The sequence below is a fragment of the Lampetra planeri genome, chromosome 49 (genome assembly GCF_965212315.1).
Source record: "Lampetra planeri chromosome 49, kcLamPlan1.2.h2, whole genome shotgun sequence".
Lineage (NCBI taxonomy): Eukaryota > Metazoa > Chordata > Hyperoartia > Petromyzontiformes > Petromyzontidae > Lampetra > Lampetra planeri.
In genome coordinates, this window is record NC_136155.1 from 3860873 (window position 1) to 3886544 (window position 25672).

A 25672-nucleotide genomic window follows, 5' to 3' on the forward strand; every position below is an offset into this window, starting at 1 on the left:
CGAATAAAACTTAATTTGGAGCTTTCGTGACTGCAGGAATGATTCTTTGGTTCTTTCGGTAAATTCACTTATAAAGATAAAATAATAAATGAATTAAATACTAGCATACGACGTTTCGATTGCAACACAAGCAATCATCATGTATAAATTAAATAGAAACACAAATCTAGTATAATTAGAAATGTAATGTAATACAACAGAGAGTCGGATAACATAACAGTCAACACCCTATCTGTTTGTTTACGTTCTTCCTGAGAATGCTAAATTTGAGAGAGAGATTTAACACAGAACCAGAGATGGAGCGATGAAGTCCGCCCACGTGTGCGGGTACTCGATGGAGTGTGAGAGCGTGAACGCTGGGGCCAAGGGCTGTGGTGAGATGGGGATGGCAGGTGGAGTCTAGTGGATGTTTCCAGCAGAGGGCAGCAGCGGTCTTAATGGCAGCAATGTAACGAGGTACCATCTTGCCCCGCCCCTCCACCTTGCCCCGCCCCTCCACTGAGCCCCCGCCCACTTTGTGCCCCGCTCGACTGCACCCTTCCCCACTCTCACTGAGCCCCCGCCCACTCTAACTCAGCCCCGCCCCTCTTAAGCCGCTCTTCTACTCAGCCCCCGCCCACTAACTGAGGCCCCGCCCACTTTCACTGAGCCCCCGCCCACTCACTGAGTCCCACTGAGCCGCTCCTCAACTCAGCTCCCCGCCCACTAACTGAGTTCCCGCCCACTCACACTCATAGCCCCGCCCACTATAACTAATGCCCCGCCCACTACCAACTGATGCCTCGCCCACTACCAACTGATGCCTCGCCCACTACCAACTGATGCCCCGCCCAGCCCCGCTGTAGGCCCCGCCTCTGTGTGGGGTCGCGCGCCCCGCTTGCCCGGGGTATAAAAGCAGCAGCAGCGGCAGCACAGCTGAGAGGCAGTGGAGAGAAGTTCGTGGTGGAGTGACACAACAACCACATCGACCAAAGCCACCACCACGCACACAGCTGCAGCCTGGCGAGAAGAGAGAGAGAAGGCTGCCTCGGCTCGCCACTTGCCCCAACAGGCAGCAGGAAAGCCCGTCGCTTGTTCGCAATTGTTAGTGGCGGGAGGCGTAATTATCTTAATTGATTTAAAGGAGGGAGGGGTTGGTAATTTATTTGGCGTACATAGCTGCTCAGGGCGTGGCTGTTGGCCCCTCGAGTGGAGTGGTGGTCGTGGGGGGGGGTTGGTGGTGGTGGTCCTGGTGAAGAGGTGGCTGGTGGACGAAGTGAAAGGTGGTGGTGGTGGAGAAAGGTGGACTACGAGGTGGACGAGTTGGTGGAGGTGGTGGCTGGGTAGACGAGGCAGTGGATGAGACATGGGCGACGTGGTCTCATCGCACGTGGACGAGGCGAGGAAGCTGCAGATTAAAGGTGAGAGTGATGATGATTATTCTTCTTAACTTTTTTTTCCTGAGGGCTCAACACTGAACTACGCAGTTTGCCGTCACCAACGTGTCATTTAACATCGTGGCCACTTGATTTATTTGTTGCTTTGTTTCTGCGTGTTACCCGGCCACGGCTCTGCATAAACTTCTTTCGCACCGTACGTAGCGTAGCTGAATCGGAGAGGGAGGTGAGGGGCAGGGGAACGACGAACCAAACGCACAAAAATTAGTTCTAAAGTAACGAGCTTGTCAATCTTAGACGATGCTTTAAAGGCGCTTTTATGCCCCCAGTGGTTTCCGAATATTGGATGGAAGAGCGTTCCAGACGGCAGGTTTTACATCGCAACCCACGCCCACCAAAGACAAAAGATCCCACGCCCTTGTAGCCTTCACCAGACTGTTGGGGCAAGTGCTGTTAGCGAGTTTGCAGCACCTATGAAGGCCGGCACGGCACACGTGGGGATGGATAGCAACCACGCACGGCCGCCTTTGTCTCCCTAGTGGCGATGGTTACTCATTTGAGGCTGAGTCTACCTAGTCGACCACCACCCCTTCGCCAACCCGCACTGACCAGCGTGGGGAAGTATGGTCAAACAACCCCCAATGAGCGACATGGTGTGGAGGATTTTTCATCCAGCAGTGGATCGGGTATTGCCTGCAGCGTATTACGTGTGCAAGTGTTTATTTAATAATACACAAATGTCAACCCACTGGATTAAGGGGTTGTTTGACCATACTTCACCACTCTGGTACATGTATTTTTTAAATATTTATACACGGTATAGTTAGGCAAACTGCTTGATCGATTTAACACGCAGTAGGCTTTCGCGACCAATATTAAAAATATCGGTTTTATATAAATGTGTCGTTAAACCCGCCACCACCCGACACGGTCAGTTAGTAAGAGGGTTTGGGGCCGTCCATAAATGACGTCACGCACCTAGAGGGGGGGGGGGTTTGAGAAATGTGACGTCAAATCAAAATTCGCAACTTTAAATAAATATAGACAACACGTTCTACTTAAATAGACTTTTAAATAAATATTTTCTCCTACAACATCAGAGTGCAGCGCCACATTAAATACGCACTACAATGACAATAGTTTAAAGCGATTTGAAGCATGTTTTATTTGGGGGGGGCAGAGCTTTGTGACGTAATTTGAGGGGGGGGGGGGTCTGACTTTTTGTGACGCCGTGTGACGAGGGGGGGGGGTCATAAATCGTCCAAAATCGCGTGACGTCATTTATGGACGGCCCCTTTGTCCCGTGAACAGAACGTAACCAAATTCGTTCCTAGTACAGCAACAACGCCGGTGTGTTGGAGAGCAAAACCCGCAACATTTTACAACCTTGAGCTTGATCGACATTTGCTTTCGCGTGAAGCCCTTTGGCATGTGTGTTTTTTTTCTTATGTGAGGTTTTAATTTGCGAGCCGGTTACCTTGTGTTTTGTTAATCCTCGACGACGTTTATGATCCACGTTTAACCAACCAGCAATTGCCCAATCCACCCACACGTGACGATGTGTGACGAGGGGGGGGGGTGGAGTTTGAGAAATGTGACGTCACATCAAAATGCGCAACTTTAAATAAATGTAGACAACACGTTCTACTTAATTAAATATACTTTTTAATAAATGTTTTCTCCTACAAGATCAGATTGCAACGCCACATTAAATACAATGACAATAGTTTAAAGCGATTTGAAGCATGTTTTATTTTGGGGGGGGGCAGGGCTTTGTGATGTCATATTTGAGGGGGGGCGGTCTGACTTTTTGTGACGTCCAAAATCGCGTGACGTCATTTATGGACGGCCCCTTAACACGTTTTCGTAGCATGCAACTGGGTGCGTACTGGTGCCGGATTATAAAAGTAGCTACGTATGCTACGGACTTTCAAGGGCCCCACGCTAAATGCTTTCACGCTATCAATTCCGGTTCAGTGACTCTGCACTTGCTCTATTACTATAGTACTATATCGCCGTCAACTTTTATGAACGACTGGGTGTGTAAGGTTATCGATTTGTCGTATTATCTGGCTGTATAGCAAATGAAAAAATACAATTACTTGACTATGCAAGTGAAAAATGTGAGAGTTGTTTTTATTTAGGGCCGCTTTATAACAGATGCTACAGGCCCGCACTAGCTTAATAGGGCAGTGCTCTACGATTTAATTCAGGACTATGGTTCAAAAGGAACACTTGATCTCACCGATTGAATTTGACGTCAAACAAATCTCAGCAGCTCCCCCTTCACCTTGCGTCTCTAACTTCAACGAGATCTCGTCCATTCTAAAAGGCCTTCAATAGGTTTGCCTAACATCTTGCAACTCTCCCTTGGCACCCGACTACGAAGTATAAGAATGCGATCTCACTCGGCACGGTGAATAAATAGCAGTCCAATGAGCCTCGCTTAACTCGTGTCTTTAACAACAACAACAACCACCGCCTCTCGGTAACCACGGCAACCCACTTGATCTGCTGTCAATCATCCGTCTCGCCTGTCAAGCGCGCACGTGCTCCGGAGCTCCACCCCTGCCACCTCGGTGACGTCACGTGCAAGGTTTCTGTGAAGACCTTTCATCCGTGCGAGTCCAGAGTGTATGTGTGTGGGGGGGGTCTTTGTAAGATTATGTGCTCTTCGTATGGGGCGCTGCGGTGGCTAGGAGATGTTAACTCCCTCGCCTGGTATACAGGAGGTCGTGGGTTCGATGCCTACCCTGACGCCTGCTGTATATTTTGAGTTTGCGTGTCTCTCTCTCTCATCATCATCACGGTGGCTAGGAGATGTTAACTCCCTCGCCTGGTATGCAGGAGCTCGTGGGTTCGATCCCGACCCTGACGCCTGCTGCTGTATATTTGGAGTTTGCGTGTCTCTCTCATCATCATCACGGTGGCTAGGATATGTTAACTACCTCGCCTGGTATGCAGGAGGCCGTGGTTTCGATGCCGACCCTGACGCCTGCTGCTGTATTTGGGGTTTGCGTGTCTCTCTCTCTCTCATCATCATCACGGTGGCTAGGAGATGTTAACTACCTCGCCTGGTATACAGGAGGTCGTGGTTTCGATGCCAACCCTGACGCCTGCTGTATGTTTGGAGTTTGCGTCTCTCTCTCTCTCATCATCATCACCACGGTGGCTAGGAGATGTTAACTACCTCGCCTGGTCTACAGGAGGCCGTGGGTTCGATCCCGACCCTGACGCCTGCTGTATGTTTAGAGTTTTCGTGTCTCTCTCCCTCATCATCATCACGGTGGTTAGGAGATGTTAACTACCTCGCCTGGTATACAGGTGGTCGTGGGTTCGATCCCGACTCTGACGCCAGCTGTATATTTGGAGTTTGCGTGTCTCTCTCATCAAGGTGGCTAGGAGATGTTAGCTACCTCGCCTGGTGTGCAGGAGGTCGTGGGTTCGATGCCAACCCTGACGCCTGCTGTATGTTTAGAGTTTGCGTGTCTCTCTCTCATCATCATCACGGTGGCTAGGACATGTTAACTACCTCGACTGGTGTGCAGGAGGTCATGGGTTCGATCCCGACCCTGACGCCTGCTGCTGTATATTTGGAATTTGCGGTGTCTCTCTCTGTCTCCCCGTGGTCGCGTGGATTTTTCTCCGGGTCCTCCGTTTTTCCCCTCCACGTTTAGAAACGCGCGTTCAGAGTATTTCGCTGCTGCTATAAATGTCAGCGCGCTAAGCCAACTAAGTTGAGCTATCGCTTGTAATGGCCAGGTCGCTTCTGAAAAAAAGCGCTATGGGAGCTCCAGTGGGTTCATATAGCTACTAAAATAAAAAAAAAGTTCAGTTTAAGTTCACGATAGTTCATACGAGTGCGCTGTGTCGGTCTCTACGCAAGTCTGTGGGTCTCTATGCAAGTCGCCGAGGGTTGGGTGGTGGTGGGGCTTTTGGTCTCTCCGTGCGAGGCCTCCTGTATCCACCTCTGCCAGTTACAGTGGCGTACAGTATCGTGGGTCCACACACCGCTGCAGGTCGTGCGGTGGCACAACATTTCTTGACATCATCCAGTCGCAGCAACATAACTCGTGGCCCCAACACGGTTGACGTCTCTCTCTCGCTCGCCTGTCAACCTGCAGCCCGGAACCGGTTTCGACCTTCGATTGAATCTCATCGCCAGGGCGTGGTTCGGTTTGCACCACCCGCCGACCCCAATGAGCTCATGGCGGGGGGGGGGTGAGTACGCTTGGCATGTGTCAAGCAGCCACAACGTGAAAAAAGGGCGTCGTACCACGAGTGAGTTCCACCACCACCCCCCCACACTCCCCCTCCACGTGTTCGAATCATCATCTAGAACCTCATTAAACCCCAATTTTTCACGAGCTCTTAAGCACCGGCATTGTAATGTCACACGTTGGGGGTGGGGGGGGTGGTAGCGAGGTGTGCGGTGCCATTTAGCTCTCGCTGGGCGCGACGACGCAGTGTTGCGTTGCACGTTGGGACTAATTTTGTCGCCGTGCGTAGCCGGACCAGACCCCCCGTGCCCCATTGGAGGGTGCTGGGTTGAAAGGACCACACAGCGGTTCTAAAGGAACGAGTTCGTCGATCCTCTGTCGATGCTCTAAAAGGGGCACCCGCTTCCCAGTGGCTTCTTACACCCGTCGGGAAGGAGGAGGAGGGAGCGTTCCAGATGGCCGCAGGACGTCACCTGAAAGCGTCGAGTGGTGCCGGTTGCTGATCTTGGCTCGACGGGTTTCCAAAAGCCGCCGCTGCTGCTGCTGCTGCTGCATCACGCGAACTCGGATGACCGAGTTCGCGTGATGACGGTTCATGCTCCTTGACGTGACCTTGACGTGACCTTGACGTGACCTTGACCTTATTGGTCTGCCGCGTGCGACGCTCCATTTAATCCGGAACGCTCTGGAACGAATTGTTCTGTCACGCAGCATCCGTCTCACCGGTGCCTCTCGCGCCTGTCCTCGTGTCGCCGCGGTGCCGTGAGCGGTGGTCGTGCAGGGTGCCACAGGGTGCCACAGGGTGCCACAGGCTGCTGCTGTTGCCTGTTGCAGGTTAACGTCGGTGGTGACGGGGCAATATCTCAACCGGTCGTGGGCGCGTCCCCCCCACACCACCCTGTGTCACGGGTTAGGTCGATTCGGCTTTCCATGAAAGTACCCTGCCGTGGGCATGGTACACCACATACACTTGGGGGGGGGGGGAGGCAAAGGCGGGCCCGGATTTCCGTTGCGTCCCGCACCACAACGGACCCGGCGCACATGGCAACGCTGTGATCGCTCAATAGGTGCTCGCTAACAGCACTGGGGCGTGCGGGGGTGGTGGTGGTGGTGAGATCTTCCCAATGGACATGCAACGCTGACGCGAACGTGGCAGGGAACGGCCGAACAGGATTTGTGAAGTTTTGGCGGCCACCCAGTGACGGATTATATCCTAGTAGCACAAGTAGCTACATGTGTAGTAGCTGCTACACAAGTAGTAGTAGCTGCTACACAAGTAGTAGTAGCTGCTACACAAGTAGTAGTAGCTGCTACACAAGTAGTAGTAGCTGCTACACAAGTAGTAGTAGCTGCTACACATGTAGTAGTAGCTGCTACACATGTAGTAGTAGCTGCTACACATGTAGTAGTAGCTGCTACACATGTAGTAGTAGCTGCTACACATGTAGTAGTAGCTGCTACACAAGTAGTAGTAGCTGCTACACATGTAGTAGTAGCTGCTACACAAGTAGTAGTAGCTGCTACACAAGTAGTAGTAGCTGCTACACAAGTAGTAGTAGCTGCTACACATGTAGTAGTAGCTGCTACACATGTAGTAGTAGCTGCTACACATGTAGTAGTAGCTGCTACACAAGTAGTAGTAGCTGCTACACAAGTAGTAGTAGCTGCTACACAAGTAGTAGTAGCTGCTACACATGTAGTAGTAGCTGCTACACAAGTAGTAGTAGCTGCTACACAAGTAGTAGTAGCTGCTACACATGTAGTAGTAGCTGCTACACATGTAGTAGTAGCTGCTACACATGTAGTAGTAGCTGCTACACATGTAGTAGTAGCTGCTACACATGTAGTAGTAGCTGCTACACATGTAGTAGTAGCTGCTACACATGTAGTAGTAGCTGCTACACATGTAGTAGTAGCTGCTACACATGTAGTAGTAGCTGCTACACATGTAGTAGTAGCTGCTACACATGTAGTAGTAGCTGCTACACATGTAGTAGTAGCTGCTACACATGTAGTAGTAGCTGCTACACATGTAGTAGTAGCTGCTACACATGTAGTAGTAGCTGCTACACATGTAGTAGTAGCTGCTACACATGTAGTAGTAGCTGCTACACATGTAGTAGTAGCTGCTACACATGTAGTAGTAGCTGCTACACATGTAGTAGTAGCTGCTACACATGTAGTAGTAGCTGCTACACATGTAGTAGTAGCTGCTACACATGTAGTAGTAGCTGCTACACATGTAGTAGTAGCTGCTACACATGTAGTAGTAGCTGCTACACATGTAGTAGTAGCTGCTACACATGTAGTAGTAGCTGCTACACATGTAGTAGTAGCTGCTACACATGTAGTAGTAGCTGCTACACATGTAGTAGTAGCTGCTACACATGTAGTAGTAGCTGCTACACATGTAGTAGTAGCTGCTACACATGTAGTAGTAGCTGCTACACATGTAGTAGTAGCTGCTACACATGTAGTAGTAGCTGCTACACATGTAGTAGTAGCTGCTACACATGTAGTAGTAGCTGCTACACATGTAGTAGTAGCTGCTACACATGTAGTAGTAGCTGCTACACATGTAGTAGTAGCTGCTACACATGTAGTAGTAGCTGCTACACATGTAGTAGTAGCTGCTACACATGTAGTAGTAGCTGCTACACATGTAGTAGTAGCTGCTACACATGTAGCTACATAATGCTGCGGGGCCCCGCGCGTTTAAGGGCCCCGCGCTAAATGCTTTCAAAGCTATCAATTCCGGTTCGTTGATTCTGCACTTGCTCTATTACTATAGTACTACACCGCCTTCAACTTTTACGAACGACCGGGTGTTTAAGGTTAGTGATTTGTCGTATTACCCGGCTGTATAGCAAATGAAAAAATACAATTCACTGTGCAAGTTAAATATTTGTGTTTTTAATATTAGTGGGTTTTTTTTAATTTAGGGCCCCTTTATAACAACATGTGCTACAGGCCCCGCTTAATCCGGCACTGCTCCAGTGGCTTTGCCGAGTGTTCCGTGGGGGGGTGGGTGGTTCTTGGCGGCAGTGTTCCTGACCGTGGTGGTTAATAAGTAAAGGATTTATGTCATCGGCGGTTGTGCGTGGGCCGGCGATTGTGAGCCCTAATTGCACTGTATACGGGCCGGGGAGCAATTGTCTAAGAGAGAGAGAGTTTTACTTTGTTTTTTTTTATTATTGTTTTAGAGAGAGAGAGGACTGCCAAAGTCGGGGGCAGCGGGTGGGGTGCGTGGTACAATTCTGGAATGTCCAACTTTTTATGAAGTTGGACATTTTAAAAACAAACTCCAAATGTATTATCCCTGGTATGTGGTCAGGACAGGATAACTCCTCTAATCCGTGATCCTCATTACCCACGACTTCTATTATCCAACACAGGGGTTTTCACGGACCCTACAGCAATCATTCTAGATTTGAAGCTTTCGTGACTGCAAGGATTCATATTCTTAGGTTTTTTCGGTAAAGTCACGTAGGTTAAACATTAAAATTAATAAAAGTAAAATAAAATACAGCAATCGTCCGCTGCCCCCTATTTTTCCGCCTGTTATCCGTGATTTTACGCATAAAGTGCCAGTAGCAAAGGCGGCTTCCGAACACCGTAGGGGGAGGAAGTCGCGTGGGTAGAGGTCGCAACCGGGTACCCGATACCCGATACCCAGCTACCCGTACCCGGCCGGGTATGGGTACCCGTTTGCGACCCTGGTGCGGCCGGGTACAGGTACGGGTAGGCCGTGAGTCACTGGTGAGTAACCGTTTGTCACTCATTTCCCAACGTCTTGACTCTTCTCACAATTCAAGTTTCTAGAATCAACCCACCCGCGCCTGCAACATGGCTTCATCCCGGCCAGGTACGGGTAGGGTACGGGTACGGCCGGGTACGGCTACCCGTTTTCGACCCTGGTGCGGCCGGGTACGGGTAAGGAATCAAAACCCGTTTGCGACCTCTGCGCGTGGGTAACCCTCTTATTGTCCGTGGGCTACAGCCGCGGGTAAAGAACGTTGCGTCGTCGCTCCGAGCATCGTCGTACTCCCCGTTATCGACGCAGTCTGTGCAAACGCCTGGCTACGTGTGGACTATCTTGACCCTGCGTTCGCGAATCTGCGGCGTTAACCGCGTGGCGCTTGCGAGAATTTCCCGTCTGCCCCCGTCTGCCCTCCCCCCCGTGTGGGGCTGTCCACACCCAGGTTGGAGGAAGCACCTGGGCCACGTCAGACGGAGCACGTTGGCGGGGTTTCATTTTTAAATATTTTTTTATTTTCCACCGCGTCAACGCCCATGGCCCCAGTGGCAGGGTTCGGCAATCTCTGCGGCTCTAACTAAAGCCGCGCGCTAAACACTCTTAAAGTTTGACTTAAAACTTTCGTGACTGCAGGAATTCATATTCACTATTTTTTGTAAAAAATGTTAAAATGTTACTGTACTAGGTAGGGCCCCACTGAGCTATGTAGCTATTATTTCGGACACGACCCTGGCCATCGCAAACGATAGCTCAATGCAGAGGTCGTAACCGGGTACCCGGTACCCGGTACCCGATACCCGATACCCGGCTACCCGTACCCGGCCGGGTACGGGTACCCGTTTGCGACCCTGGTGTGGCCGGGTACGGGTAAGGAATCAAAACCCGTTTGCGACCTCTGGCTCAATGAGATGACAGCTTATCATCGTCGCGTGGAGTTTCATAGCAGCCAAAAATACTCTTAAACGCCGTGTGGTGTTGATTCTAAAGTTGGATGGAGGATAAAGCGGAGGCCCCGGAGAAAAATCCACGCGGCCACGGGGAGAGAGCGATAGAGACACGCAAACTCCAAATATACAGCAGCAGGCGTCACGGTCTGGATCGAACCCACGACCACCTGTATACCGGGCGAGGTAGTTAACATCTCCCAGCCACCGTTGGATTAGTAAACGACATTCTGGCGTTCAGTCGTGATTCGTATTTTGATTTATTTCGGTTTGGGGAGGGGGGGCCCGGTAAATGATCCGGCTAAATTCGTGCCATTATACGAAGCCGCCGCCGCCACTACCGCCAGCGCCACCACAGCACGGCGTAGCCAAATCGACTTGCACCGGCCACGTGTGTGGACCGCTGTGACGCAGCGCCAGTCACCGTTTCGGTTCCGCTCCGACCGCGTGAGTTGGTTTCGCGGCTTTGGCTGCGGGGGAACAAAAAAATTCCGAGCGCGTTCACGGGTCTTACGGAAAACTGTTGTTGTCGTTTTCTCCAACGCCAAACGGATGAGAGGAAGACGTACAAACGCTCGCCGATTTTTGGCCGGGAAAACATCTCGATATGTAGAGAACTGCAGGGCAGTTTCGATTTAAAGCTTTCGTGACTGCAGGGATTCATCTTCTTGGTTCTTTCGGTAAAATCACGTAGAAGGGAAATAATAAAATAATAATAATAAAACATGATAAAATAATTCTCACGACGTTTCGGCCACAACGCAAGCAGCTGTCCTCAGGTGAAGAACAGGACTATCGGAAAGACACTGTGTCTTCGAGATTATTTTTTTTTTCAAAGCGGAGTGTCGTGGTGGTTGTGTGGGGGGAGCGGTGGTGTAGCAGGTTAGCGCACCGCGCTACGAACCCGGTGACCCGAGTTCAATTCACGCTCGCGGCCAACGCCAGGTGACGGTTATATTCATCTGAACCGGTCCTGGGCCTCCCCTAGGTCGACTCGGCCTCAAATGAGTACCTGGTGCGGTGTGTAATAAATATCGCTACTGGGGAGACAAAGGTGGCCGGGCGTGGTTGCTGGCCACCCACCCCTTCGTCTGCCGTGCCGGCCTTCATAGGTGCTCGCTAACAGCACTTGCCCCAACAGTCTGTTAAGGCTACACGGGGGATCTTTGTCTTTGTAGCGGCTCGCCTGCCCAGCCATCAGTCTGGTGGCCATGTACCCACGCGCGGCCCTGTTGTGTAAATCCACTGCTGGATGAATGAGCGCCTCCTCGCGGTGTGACGTGTGGTGGTCACGGGAGTGTTGGGTGGGAGGGGGGGTCTGTAAAGGCAGCGGAGTTTCAAATTTCACGCTTCAAGTTTATTTTGTTTTAACCAGGGGAGAACTCGAGATGTCGGGGGTGGGATCAATCCCGTAGACGCGGGTGCAATAGTAGAGCACAACATTGGATAGTGTTGTTGTGCTGCCACACAATGTAACCCACCCCCCCCCTACCGCACTACCCTGTAAACAAACGTGTTGTGCATGACGACAAACAATAACAACAATTTTTATTTTATCAGGTAAGGGCCCACTGGAAGCGACCTGCCTATCGCAAATGATAGCTCAACGAAGTGGCTCATCATCATCATCACGCGGAAACGCATATTGCAGCCAAATAGTCTGAACGTGTGATGTTGATTTTCTAAATGTGTAGGAAAAAAAATCCATGCCACCACAAACTCCAAATACGCAGGCCAATCGTCACGGTCGAGATCGAATCCACGACCTCCTGCACACCAGGCGAGGGAGTTAACATCCCCCTAGCCGCCACTGTCACCCTACCAGGCTCAACCCTTGCTCGGCTTCTGCCGAGATCGGATGAGATGGGGTGACCCACTCCTCCGGCCGACTTCTTTTGATTGCAAGGGCCCCCCCCCCCCACAAGCTTTTGTGGTTCATTGGCTCCGGTTAGTCATCGCCACCGCGTGACTCACCGCATGTCCCAAAAGTCGCCCAAACTCTCTCGTTATGGGTGACGGCACCGGAAGTCGCTGCGTTACCAACCCCGGACTAACCGGCGTGGGGAAGTATGGACAATACTCTTTGGTTCTTTCGGTAAAGTCGCGTATGAAGATAAAATAATAAATTAAATACTAGCATGCGACGTTTCGATTGCAACACAAGCAATCGTCATCAAGGTATAAATGAAATGGCAGCACAAATCTAACCAGAAAACTATAGACAGACATATAAGCGGACAGATATCACAGAGATACATAGAGAGAGAACACACAAGTACGTGTATGGCCAAACATACCGCGGGCGTCCGACCCAGAGCGCGCGTAGGGGGGGAGCGGTGAGGGGTGCGCTTTCATCCGGCAGCGGATCGACGCGAACGAGGCCTGTTGCTGCAGCGAGACTCCGCCGGGGGTAGAGGCTTTGCGGCCAGGATCTTGAATCTGTCTTTGTTCTCGCAAAGAACAAAATAAAATAATAAATATCGATGCAAAGAAGAGCGGTCAAACTGCGCTGGGGGGGGGGGACGTGTTGGGGATGAGTCAGGGTTGACTGTGAGGAACACGTGTTTGTGTGTGTGTGGGGAGCGGTGGGTGTAGTGGTTAGCGCTACGCTGCGCTACGAACCTGGCTACCCGAGTTCGATTCCCGCTCACGGCTAACACCCGGTGTCGATTATCTGAACCGGTCCTCGGCCTCCCCTAGGTCGACTCGGCCTCAAATGAGTGCCTGGTGCGGTGTGTAGTAAACATCGTCATTGGGGGAGACAAAGGCGACCGGGCGCAGTGCCAGAACGCCCCCCCCTCCCCCCGTGTGTGTGACGGTGCCGGCCTTCGTAGCCGCAGTTACTCGCTGGCAGCACTTGCCCCCCCCCAAACAGCCCGTCGAGGCTATACGGGGGACCTTTGCTTTTGTGGTTGTGTGTGGCTAAGGGGCTGGGGCCGAGAGAGACTTCGCAACACAAAAAACCCAGCACACTCCCCCCCCCCCCCGGGACTCCTCCTCCGTTCCGTGTGCGGTGGGAAGAATTCTTCCAAACGTCTTTTGAGAGAGTTTGGATTTTTGTAGAGCAAGAGTGGTGACTGTGGGGGTTGGGGGGGTGGTGGTGGTTGTGGTTGAGAGGGTACGTGGTGTCGAGTGGTGGTGGTTGAGTGGTTGACAGGTAGTGTAGAGTGGTGGTGGTGGTTGAGTGGTTGAGAGGTTACCTAGTGTAGAGTGGTGATGGTGGTTGAGAGGTTACCTAGTGTAGAGTGGTGGTGGTGGTTGAGAGGGTACGTGGTGTCGGGTGGTGGTGGTTGTGATGGTGGTAGGGAGAGAAAGTGGTTGTGCGGTTGGGGGAGCTATTTGGTGTAGAGGAGCGGTAGCAGCAGCGGTGATGTTGGTCGTGATCGGCGTGAGTGGAATTCTGGAAACAATCACGCAGCCGTTTCCCGTTATGCGTGCTGCTAACTTACTTCCTGTCACAGTTACAACAGCGGAGGCCAGGTCCGCTGCTCTGCGCAGACGCTGCCCGGATGAGCGGTTCGCGCTAACGAGGATTTTCCAGTCTCGAGACGCGCGATCCAAAATGGGCGAGCGGGCGACGCGACCCCGCCGGACCGAGGTCGATTCCCCGCTCGCGACCGATCACGGTTGGCGGATGGTTGTGACCGGTGCTAGGCCCTCCACCGGGTCTGCTCGGCCTTGAATGAGACACTTGGTGCGGTTGTGTAGGTAGCGAACGTCAACACTCGGGAGAGGAAGGCGGCTGGGCGTGATGCCGGACGTTGACGGCTTGCCAGCGGGATCCCTCGTGGGTGCACGCTAACGGCACTTGCCCCAACAAGCCGTGAAAGGCTATGCGGTGGATCTTTGTCTTTTTTTTTGTGTTCATCAATTAGCCATGGCCGTTTTGGCAGTGCTTGTTAACGTGGGTTATATACCCGTGATCTCCACGGGTTCGAGTTGGGGTTACATTTTTTTTTTGTGCTACAAAACAATGGTGACGTATGTCGCGTGTTAGTGTGACCATATCTCCAAACGTATTTTCACTTGATAGAGGGAGGCAGTCGGTGATATGTCTTCGAGTTTAGGAATCTGTGGATATATGGGTCTCTATATAAGTCTATCTGTCCCTAATGTGAGTCTATGGACCTCTCTCTGAGTATATGGGCCTCTGCGTGATTTTACTGGTCTGTTTGGGTGTGGTAATGCGAGTTTATGAGTCTCTGTTTGGCAGAGTCTGTGTGAGTCAGCAGGTCTGTATGTGCGATCTGGATCTCTGTACGAGTGTGTGAATAGTGTAGCGGTTAGTGCACTGTGCTCTGAAACCTGGCGACCCGAGTTCGATTCCCGCTCACGGCCAACACCAGGTGACGGTTATCTGAATCGGTCCTGGGCCTCCCCTAGGTAAACTTGGCCTCAAATGAGTACCTGGTGTGGGGTGTAAAAAATATTGCCACTGGGAAGAGTCTAAGGGGTCGCTGCATGAATCTGTGGGCCTCGTTTGGCAGTCGGTAACAATGCAACGCGTATTTCCGTTGCATGCAAACGGTGACCCCGTATCTCGAGTCGCCCGCTGCGGAGAAACTGCGGGCCGGCGTTTGTTTTGTAGATGTGGGTCGTAAAGTGTTGGCATGTTTTTTTTGCGCCGTTGGTCATTGTGGAGGTGGTTTTTCAAACCTGTCAACCCCTTACCAGTGGCCCACCTTATTGCAGACCAATTCAGATATTATTGGTCATCCCCTGATCTGAAATCTCAATTTCTCCGTGCTAGAATACGGGATAAATCGTCTGGGTCGACAGGTTTTGGATTTCCACTGCTGTGGGATCCTGGCTGTCATCGGCAACGAGCGACCGCTCCCAACACTGCCACGCTCACACGGGCTTGGAAACAGACTTCTAAATGTAAATTAAAAAAAAGTTCCCCCAAAATGCGAATTTTCACGCGACCCTTCACGTGGTGAGCCGCGTCGAGCCGCGACCCCTGAGGTTGGATTCTAGGCCGTGGTCTGTAAACGTCGTTGGTTGGGCGACCCTTCACCTGGGAGCCGCTAGCCGTCAAGCACCGCGAGCCCGAGTTCGATTCCCAGGCCGTGGTTTGTTGTAAACGTCGTTTGGCTGGGCGAAATGTCTTGTGACCCGGATTAGTTTTATTTCTACGATCACTGCGACCTACGCTTCTCTACCCGGGGAAAACTTTTAGGGATTTTTTTTTCTTTCTCAAGACTCCTTTTCAGGAGGGTCTTGCCGGGTTTTTCACAGTCGTGTTGTTTTCGATGTCGCCGCTACCGTTTGCTGGATGTGTTCGCCGAATTTTTAAGTAATGTGCGGTGTAATTTGTCAGTCATTGGGATGTTTGGTCAATACCGGTTCCATTGTATATGGGGTTTGTTTTCTTACCTTAACTATGGGAGGAAACTGGAGAACCCTGAGGAAGCTCACGCAGAACGGGGGGGAGGGGGGGTGAGTGGGACATGATATACAAACTCCACACACACACATACGGAGGGGGAGAGTGGGCCACAGTCGGGAGTCGAACCTGGTGAAAATGTTGCTGCGAAGGCGCGAGCCGCGGTTGCTTCCCACCGATGCGCCAACTCGCATCGGACCGCCCGGGAGGGAACGTTGCAAAAGTTTTCCACCCCCCCCCCACACGCTCGCACCCCTCTCCTCGCCGTTTTTCTTTTGCGCAACGAGGAGGGGGAAAATAACGACGACGACTGTCTCCATGCGCTGCGCAATGACAACGCCGCTTCGCATTTCTCAACTCGTCCGCATCTCTTCCCCGCCCCCCCCGTGATTGTTTTAAGTTCGGGTCCTCCTCCTGTTGTTATTGTTACTGCAGTTGTTTTTGTTGTTTTTCCTCCATTCCACGCTTAGAATCGACGCGCCACGTGTCTTAAGAGTGTTTTGGCTGCCGCTGTAAATCCCCGCACGTGACGGTGATGATCGTGATGAGCCAATTCGTTGGGCTGTCAATTAGTGGCCGCTTCTGAAAACGAGCCGCTACGTAGTTCAGGTGTGGGCCTTACGGGGTAAATAACAAATCGTAAAAAAAAGTTGGTTTCAGAATCTGAATATTTATTTATATTGCAGGAGGAATCCGATGAGCTACAAAGCACTTTTTCTTCTCAGAGACATCCAGGAAGGGCACGGGGTCAGAGCGTTGCAACAACAAACGACACAAAAAACACGATAGTCGTGCAAAGTACAAGAAAGGTAAACAAATCGCCCAAACACAAACAAAATAAAACTAAACCATCCCCGTCCCACCAGACAAAACGCGCGGATGTATTAACTTAATTTTTCAGAAGCGACCTGGCCACAAACGAAAGACCGGCAAAAAAGTGGCTTGTGCCGCGGAAATTTATAGCAGCAAAATTATTATCTAAATAATCTCGACGCGTGTTTTTTTTTTTGAACGTGGAGGGGAAAAACCTGGAAGACCCGCAGGGGAGAAAAACTAAATCCACGCGACCACGTGGCGAGAGACATGCAAACTCCAAATACGCAGGTTGTCATACTTGTATGTTGAACTTCTTTCGCACCGTACGTAGCCTAACGTGATAATCGGAGGTGCGGGGAGTGGGGGGGGAGAAACTAAACAACAACAAGAATCGGTTCTCAAGAAATGAACCCCCGGTGGCGAAGCGATGTTCGATTCCCGTTCCACGGCCGCTACCAACACCAGCGGTGGCGAGTATCTGAACCGGTCCGGGGCCGCCCCTAGGTCGACTCGGCCTCAAATGCGTAGGCGGTGCGATTTTGTGTGGAAACGTCGCCACCGGGGAGACGGAAGGTTGCCCGGGCGTGGTTCTGGCAACCCCAACCAAACACCTCGTTCGTCCGTGCCGATCTTCATAGGCGCTCGCTAACACCATTTGCTCCCTGGCAGTCTGTGGGCTATACGGTGGTGGTGAGGGCGGGGGAGGGTTGATGGGAGCTTTTGTCTTCGCGGCGCGTGAATTGCTGTAGTTTTGCATTTAATTGAGCGTGTGATCGACGGGTGTCCTGGACCGAATCGGCAAATGGGGAAAAAAATAAATCCACCCACCACCCACCACCACGACCACCAACCACCGTGGCGAATCTGAATGGATTCTCCCCGATTTGAGAAATTGGCAGAAACTCTTGTTCCAATTATCCACGCTTCGTTGCGGCCGAGATTGACGTCTGTTGCAAGTGGTGGGAAAAAAATGGGCTGACGACCGCCGGGGAAGGGGCCGAGAGCGACTGCCATTGAGCAAATGCAGACACGGGGGGCGGAGGGGAGGCGGGGGGGGGGCGGAGGGGGGGGTGCGGGCTGGGTGGCATGGACAACAGCGACAATGACGACAGCGACGACGTTTTGACGTTCAAGCGCGAGTGAAGCGGACTGTGCGGAGCGGTCATCGTCACGCTTTAACGTCCCGTGCCACCCACGGTGTTAACTGGGGTGGGGCCGCTGGATTCGAACCACGAAACCTGCCCCCCACCCCCCAACCTTTCTAGAAACGTTCGACCGCTCTGGGGCCCGTTGACGGATTCATTTGCGTCTCTCTCTGTCTCCCGCCGTGTCGTGTCGTGGGGCTTTTCTGTGGAGCGCGCGAGCGACGTTCGGCGGCCATGCGGCATCCCGTCTGCTCGCCCCCCACGTGCCCCTGGGGTGTTGGGGGTGGGGGGGTGGAACGAAACGTCGGACGACGACGGAGAAGCTGCGCGGCGGTCGCGGCGAACTAGAACGGCGAGAACCTCCGACGCGATTGTTGCGTTTTTTTCGGCCACACGGTGGTTGGGTGAGTGGGAGAGATGGTTGGTGGTAGAGGAGGTTTTGGGGTAAGTACATCGCATTCCTGGCGCATTTTTGGCGAGGAGGTGGGAGGAGGGAGGAGTGGGTGGGGGGTGGGGTGGAGGCAAGAGGGGGGGGGTGGAGTTGTTGATGGTCGAAGAAGACGAAAAAGGCGGCAATACATCTTCACCGGGTTCCCTCGAGGGGAAATGTGTGCGAGGAATGCTTGCTCTGGGGGTGTGTGCGTGTGCCGGAGTGCGCGTTTTAGTTGGTGGGAGGAGCGGTGGCGCAGCGGTGGGGGCGATGCGCTACAGACCCGGAGGACCCCCGAGGTTCGATTCTGGCTCGCGGCGCAACATCGGTGCCGATTTTTCTCGGAACCGGTCCCGGGTCCCCCCCCCACCCTCCCTCTCTCTCGCTCCTCGGTCGACGCAGCCTTGACAATGAGTGCCTGGTGCGGTGCCGTAGCAAACATCGGCACTGGGGAGACAAAGGCGGCCGGGCGTGGCTCCTGCCACCACCACCCTCCACCCCCTTCCCCCCGTCGTGTGCCGACCTTCGTAGGTGCGACTCGACTCGCTTGACCGCACTTGTCCCCCAGTAGTCTGTGAGTAGAGGCTATACCCGGAGGGGGGGGGGGGCGAACCTTTGTCAATGTTGAGTGGCGCGCGCGCGAGTGTGTCACTCGATCTCGTTTTAGGGGAAGCTTTTCGGTGCTAACGCCGCACAGACACGGGCGGGAGGGGGTGGGGGGTGTTTCACCATTGTGTGGTGTGCAATAAACAAGCACTTGGGTCAGATCTCCCCCCCCCCCGAGCAGAGTAAACCTTTAAGCCCAGTGGCTTGCGTGAAGAATGAATTGTGAGCTTTTGTTTTTGGCGAATTCTGAAGTTTCGTCTGCGTGCGCGCGTAGGGGAGTTAGATGCGCTGCGCTGCGCTACGAACCCGGCGATCCGAGTTCGATTCCCGCTCGCGGCCAACGCCGGTGACGATTATCTGAACCGGTCCTGGGCCTCCCCTAGGTCGACTCGGCCTCGAATGAGTACCTGGCGCGGTGTGTAAAAGCATCTCCGCCAGGGAGACAAAGGCGGCCGGGCGTGGTGCTGGCCACCCACCCCCTCGTGTGCCGTGCCGGCCTTCATAGGTGCTGCTCGCTAACAGCACTTGCCCCAACAGTCTGTTAAGGCTATACGGGGGAGGGGGAGTTGGTGGAGCTTTGTCTTTGTCCCTCCCTACGTGCGTGCACACGTGGTTACGCTGCGCGTACACGCGGGGGTTGGTGGGTCGCTGCGAGACTGGCAGCTCACGGGGGGGGGGGGGCGTTTTACTGGGAGCTGTGGATGGAGAGGCGCGTGGCGGTGACGGCTCGCGACGGAGCGGCGGACGCAAGCGTTGTGGTGGGGGAAGAAGCGTGCCCCCCCCCCCCTTTTTTTATAGAGAGGTGGGGAACGTCCGCCGCGGAGACGGAGCGATTTTTGATTCGGATCGTACGCGGGAGCCGGGGGGCAGGGGGGGGGTACGGGCGACGGCTTTAAAATCGGGGCGGTGGGTGGGGGTTGCTGAAGACAATATATCGTCTATGCCCCCCGCGTGGTGAAGTATGGTCAACTAACTCCCCGAAAGCACGGCGTGCCGGAGGGCCCCCCCCTCGCTCTGAAAGTGGCTTGACGAGGGAGGGGTTGGTGGGTGTTGTTGGGCGTGTGCGTGTAGGATGATGATGATTGATGATGATGGTGGTGGTGTACAGTACTCCTACTTATTTTCTCCCACATGGCATTCGCCGCCGAGGTAGCAAGTCTCCCCCCCACCCTCCACCCCTCCACCACCCTCCCCACCACCCTCTCCACCCCCCTCCCCACCACCCCCCTCCACCCCCCCACCACCACCCCTGTTTCTGCAACTGCTCAATAGCAGAATCCCCCGGCTGGCCCGATCTGTGATGTTGCTGCAGCAGCAGCAGCTTCAGCCTCTTCCCGTCATCTGATAAAGGAACGCAAGTCCCTCTCGTGACTCTTGCCCCAGGGGCCCCCACGGTTACACCACAGAGGCACAGACACCGACCACCAGACGAGATGGACACGTTATCTGATAAAGCCACCACACCCCCCCCCGAACAACTTGCCACGCGTACACGCGCACACACACGCGCGTGCACAGTCATCGCTTATTTCGCGATGACCACCGGATTTGGGTGGTTATTGTTTTGTCCATTTACTGGAATCTGTCACCGCTCTTTGCGTGTGTGCGTGTGTGCGTGTGTACGTGCGTGCGTGCGTGTGTGTACGTATGTGCGTGTGTGTACGTGTGTGCGTGTGTATGTACGTGCGTGCGTGTGTACGTGTGTGTGCGCGTGCGTGTGTGTGTACGTGCGTGTGTGCTGGGAGTGGTACTATAGCGGGTAGCGCGCTGCGCTATGAACCCGGCGACCCGGGTTCGATTCCCGCTCACGGCCACCAACAACCCAGTGGCGATTATCTGAACCGGTCCTGGGTCTCCTCTAGGTCGACTCGGCCTCTAAGAATGAGTATCCGGTATTGTCGGATATTGGGGGATATATGTTTCATGCGAGTGCCGGGGGTGGTCGGGGAGAGGCAGGAAGCGAAGGATGTGGCCCTGAGATTATTTTGGCTCCTCTGCTCTGCGAATGTTATGGGTTAGCCCCGTCTGTTGGCCGTATCGGCTTTTATTTGGATGGAATTTTTTTTGTGTGTGTGACCCAATTGCGTCTTCTTCCAGCGACGCGTGGGTGGGTGGTGCACAAAGAGCGTGTTTTAAACACCGATTTTTTTTAATTTAAAAAATCCTCCGGATGGTTAAGACTTGCCCGCAACATTCACATTCCTGTTAACCCCTTATCAGTGCCCTACCCTATTATCAGTGCCCTACCCTATTACACAGACCAGGTAGACCATTATTGGTCACCCCCGTGCCCTTGTACATCTCAACGTCCATCCTATACACTAAACTTTATACGGCGCTATACACTACACTATACACTACACTAAACTATACTATACACGCCACTATAAAATACACTAAACTATACACGGCGCTATACGCTACACTATACACTACACTACTACATACCTCTTGATTTAAAGCTTTCGTCACTGCAGGGATTCATATTCTTGGTTCTTTCGGTAAAGTCACGTAGAAGGGAATAATAAAATAATATTAACATAAAACAATAAAAAATATTAAAATTATTTTATATCAATATTATTTTATTATTTCCCTTCTACATGACTTTACCGAAAGAACCAAGAATACTACATACCTGTCAATCCCTTATCAGTGCCCTACCTTCTTACAGACCAGTCAGACCTTATCGGTCACCCCGTGGCCCTTACAAATCTCAGCGTTCATCCTACAAAGTCCCATCACAAGGGAGAAACACAAACAAATAGACAACAACTAAAAAAAATTGCCCGTATTGTAACGGCTGTGCGCCATATGGACCTGAACTCGATTTCCCTGCACAACAATACGGACGGGGTAAACCCTCCATGGTTGACGGGTCTACTTTAGTGCCGTTGAATGTGTTTTTTTTATGTGATCGTTGCTTGGGAGAATACGGTAATGTGCCGGAGAGAATGCCCTCCTTGTCAGAAGATGATTGTGGACACGCTGCTCTACGTTTTGGGGAGAAATTGTCTTCCGGACGGATTATTCCCAACGGGCGGATTAAAACACACGAGACGCACGCACGCACGCGCACTCGTTCTGGAACGTAACGTATTGGCTCGCAGGGCCGTCTTCCAGAAGATGATCACGAATGTGCCGCCTTGACGTTGTGGGGGGGGGTGGGGGGCGCCTTCCGGAAGACACTTCTGGGACTCCGGTCATCTGGGTGGCAAACATCGTGGAGCGATGAACTCGACGCCTCGTGCAGGGACAGGCGGACGGATCGCGGCAGCTTCGTTCCCTGTGCCCCAATCCCCGTGTTGGGTCATTCTCCCTCCTCGCAACCCCTCCACTGGAATCGACTTACCCTGTGCATTGAGCAGCACTGCACCATAGACTAAGTACTGCACCATAGACTCAGCACTGCCCACAGACTCAGCACTGCCCACAGACTCAGCACTGCCCATAGACTCAGCACTGCCCATAGACTCAGCACTGCCCACAGACTCAGCACTGCCCACAGACTCAGCACTGCCCACAGACTCAGCACTGCCCACAGACTCAGCACTGCCCACAGACTCAGCACTGCACCATAGACTCAGCGCTACCCATAGACTGAGCGCTGCCCACAGACTCAGCGCTGCCCACAGACTCAGCGCTGCCCACACTCGGCGCTGCCCACAGACTCAGCGCTGCCCACAGACTCAGCACTGCCCATAGACCCAGCTCTGCCCCTATGCACTAAGCAGTCTCCCTCCTTAACCTCATTCCTTTCTTAAAGCCTCACCTCTTCTCCATCATCGCCCATCCCCTTCCTCTTCCCTCCCCTCGCCCCTCCACTCCTTCCCGTCCCTCCCCTGTTGCCCTCGTGACCCCCAACCCCCCCCCCCCCCCTGCTGTGCCCCCTGTTGCGGTCGCGCATTCCTCGGCCCTTGCGCTGCCCCTGAATCACGACTTTTGTTATCGCTTTTAAACTATGCAAAGCGCCTTGAGCTAAGCGGGTGGGGGGGCGGGGCTGAGGGGAGGGCTGGTGGGGGGGGGCTGTTCGGGGGGTGGTGGCACGGGCGGGGGGGGGGCAGGCTGCGGCATGGATACTGTGCAGGAGAAATGTTTTTGCCGAGCGCGGTGCGATCGAACCACGCTCTGCTCCCTGCCTCCTCGATGTGAAATTCCAAGCGTGTCGGCCGACGGGGTGCAGCCCCCGCCGCCGCCACCTTGAGCTCCGAGATTATTGGGGCACCGCGAATGTGCCGCCGCTGCTGCTGCTGCTGCCAGGGGTGCGGCGGTGGTTGGCGGCGGTGGTTGGCGGGGTGGGTCGGCCTACGGCTAAACGGCATCGTCGTGCCGGCTCTGCCAGGCCACCAAGCCACGCCGATGAATATTTAGCACCAGCGGTCGAGAAAGTTCGGAGCGTGGGGGGGGGGCTGGGGGGAGAGGTGGGTGGGTGGGTGGGGGGGGACGGCGCTTTGCCACAGGGGATGAAAAACAAAAATCAAACGCGCCAACTTTGCCGTGAGGTTGCGCCCGAAAGGAATATAAAGGTGCAGCCCCTGCAATTTGCTCGCTCGCGCCACCGCCTGGCGGAAGAGCGTCCCACTTCTTTTTTTTTTAGGAGGGCAGCTCCTTCGAGTGGCTCTCCTCCAGCAGGGTATGTTGGCCTCCTCTTCCACCGCCGTTCAGACGTTTTTAAGAAGGAGGAGGCGGGGGGTGGGGGACTGGAAGCGGGAGTCGTCGCTATTTTTAGGCCGAGGCGGAGTCGAGCCGTGTGCCACCTTGGAAGATTGCGAGGATTTTGCCGCAGCTGATTAGCGCAGCACCAAGCGGATGATCCCAGTTCATCTCGGCGGGTGGGTGAGGGGGGGGCGGTGGTGAGTGGGGGAGAGGGGGGGAGAGGCTTGCGGGGGAGGGTGGCCGGCTCGTCGTTGAAAGTTCGACACAGGACAGACAGACGCACACGCGTGGCATCGATGGAAATCCTCTGGGGCATTTGCCCTCCTTTTGGCTGCCACTCTGTGTCCTTAATCTCGACCACGATCAATATTCCCCTTGTCGTTGTTATGCGCGAGTAGTCGTGTTTATCGCAATACTGTTGGCAAGTTTATTAAATTCGCCCTCTCCCCGTGCCACCTCCGTCCACCCCACGGGGTTCGCCGCGGTTGGTCAATCGGCAGGTCGCGTGTGGTGGTGGTGGGGTCAGGCGGTGGGGTCAAGTGTCGGGGTACTCCCACGACGTCGTGGCCGGCGCGGGAGAGTCGGTCTGATACCCTCCAGTAGGGGGTCTGGCGGAGAGCTCGCTCTGGTGGTGGTGCTTCCGCCAGCAGTGGATAGACCATGGCTCGCGGTGATCATGGATGATGATGATGACGATGATGGTGATTGCATAGTGGGCCTCCATCCAGCAGTAGAGAGACTTTGGCTCCACTGTGTTGAGGATGACGATGGTGGAGGTGGTGACGGTGGTGGCGGTGGTGGGATGGAGAGTCCTTCAATATTTGCTGGACCGTGGCTCAATGATGACATGTAGAGGTCGTCATCCAGCAGTTGATAGACCATGGCTCTCGATCAGTCGTGATGACGCAATCGCGGTGACTTTGGGAGTTCATCATCCAGCAGCGGACGGACCCGCTGAATGATGATCGTGATGATGGTGATGATGGTGGTGGTGGTGGAGGCTTCCATCCGGCAGTAGATCGACCGTCGTTGTTGTTCTAACGTCCTTCTAACGTCGTTCTCGCGATCGCCGTCTTGTTGCAGAGAGCACGGATGGCGTGCTGGGCCCGTTCGGCGATCACTACCGGGCCCAGTTCCCCGTCTGCCTTTTCAACCACATCCGGCGCGAGGTGGAGGAGAGGGGCGACTTGCAGCCACAGTTGCTACGGCGGAAGGTAACCGTGGCGACGAGCGCCGATGTTGTCGTCGCTATGGGAGACCGTGAGACGTCGCACGAGGGCGATGGTTGATATCGTCCCAGGCTAGGTGCACTTGCAGCTCGGAGCGTGTGTGACGCTCCGCTGCTGCCAGGAGGTCACGGGACAGACCCGGCTGCTGTGGGTGAACCGGCCGATATGACCGGCAGATGCACCACCTGTGCTGCCCACTGTGCCACTCAAAGACAAAGTCACTCTCCCCCCCGTATGGCCCACAACAGACCGTCGGCAAGTGTTGTTGGTGAGCGCCGAATGAAGGCTGCCGGCACGGCACACGAGGGGGGGGGGGGTGGCCAGCACCACGCCCGGTCACTTACCATATCCAAACACGCACAAAGACATCAAAGATCGCCTGTTTTAGCCTTCGGGGCCATCCATTTAGTAGGTACGCAAAAATCTGTCACAACTTGAGCCCTCCCTCCCTCCCTGTACGCACGCGTACTTTTTACACCCCCCCTCCCCTACCTGCGTACGTACGGCTTGAAGCCCCCCCCCCCCCCAATCCTATAGAACGGCCATATGTAATCCATGCAGAAACGATCAAGGATTAATAATATTAACGTGTTTAGACAAAGTCCACCGCCGGACTATCTAACTCATTGGAAGGCCAATGTAGACAAATTATTAATCGAGGCCTCACCCCCCCCCCCCACCCCCGTTTCCATTGTCAGTAGACCCCCCATACGCAAGCGTACGCATTTGGGTTAACCCCCCCTCCCCCGTCCATGGGTACGTACTAAATGGATGTCCCTTAACAGACTGTTGGGGAAAGTGCTGCACCTATGAAAGCCGGCACGGCACACGAGGGGGTGGGTGGCCAACACCACGCCCGACCGCCTTTGTCTCCCCAGTGGTGATGTTTACACCACACCAGGTACTCATTTGAGGCTGAGTCAACCTAGGGGGAGGCCCAGGACCGGTTCAGATAATCGTCACTGGTGTTTTCCGTGAGCGGGAATCGAACCCGGGTCACCAGGTTCCTAGTGCAGCGTGCTAACCGCTACACCACCGCTCCCCATTAGAGGCATACACGCGCACACACACACGCAGAGACACACGGCAAAGCGACGCAGATTAGCG

At 53.8% G+C, this 25672-nt stretch overlaps 1 protein-coding gene and 1 long non-coding RNA gene across 3 annotated transcripts in view; one reads left to right on the forward strand and one right to left on the reverse strand.

The window, feature by feature from the left end:
- Positions 1–909: 909 nt before the first annotated feature.
- Positions 910–25672, forward strand: part of LOC144734014 (protein Niban 2-like) — a 69519-nt gene continuing 44756 nt past the window's right edge. The window contains 2 exon segments of the mRNA XM_078616052.1: positions 910–1400; positions 24420–24550. Coding sequence (XP_078472178.1) covers positions 1346–1400; positions 24420–24550 — 186 coding nt within the window. The 5' untranslated portion in view covers positions 910–1345.
- LOC144733992 (uncharacterized) lies at positions 10539–16099 on the reverse strand. 2 transcript variants are annotated; one of them, XR_013588462.1, is made up of 3 exons: positions 13747–16088; positions 12595–12747; positions 10539–10767 (listed from the first exon to the last, which is right to left on the reverse strand). It is a non-coding gene; the product is annotated as an uncharacterized LOC144733992 (long non-coding RNA). The 2 variants fall into 2 exon arrangements; XR_013588461.1 differs by having other exon boundaries at positions 12595–16099.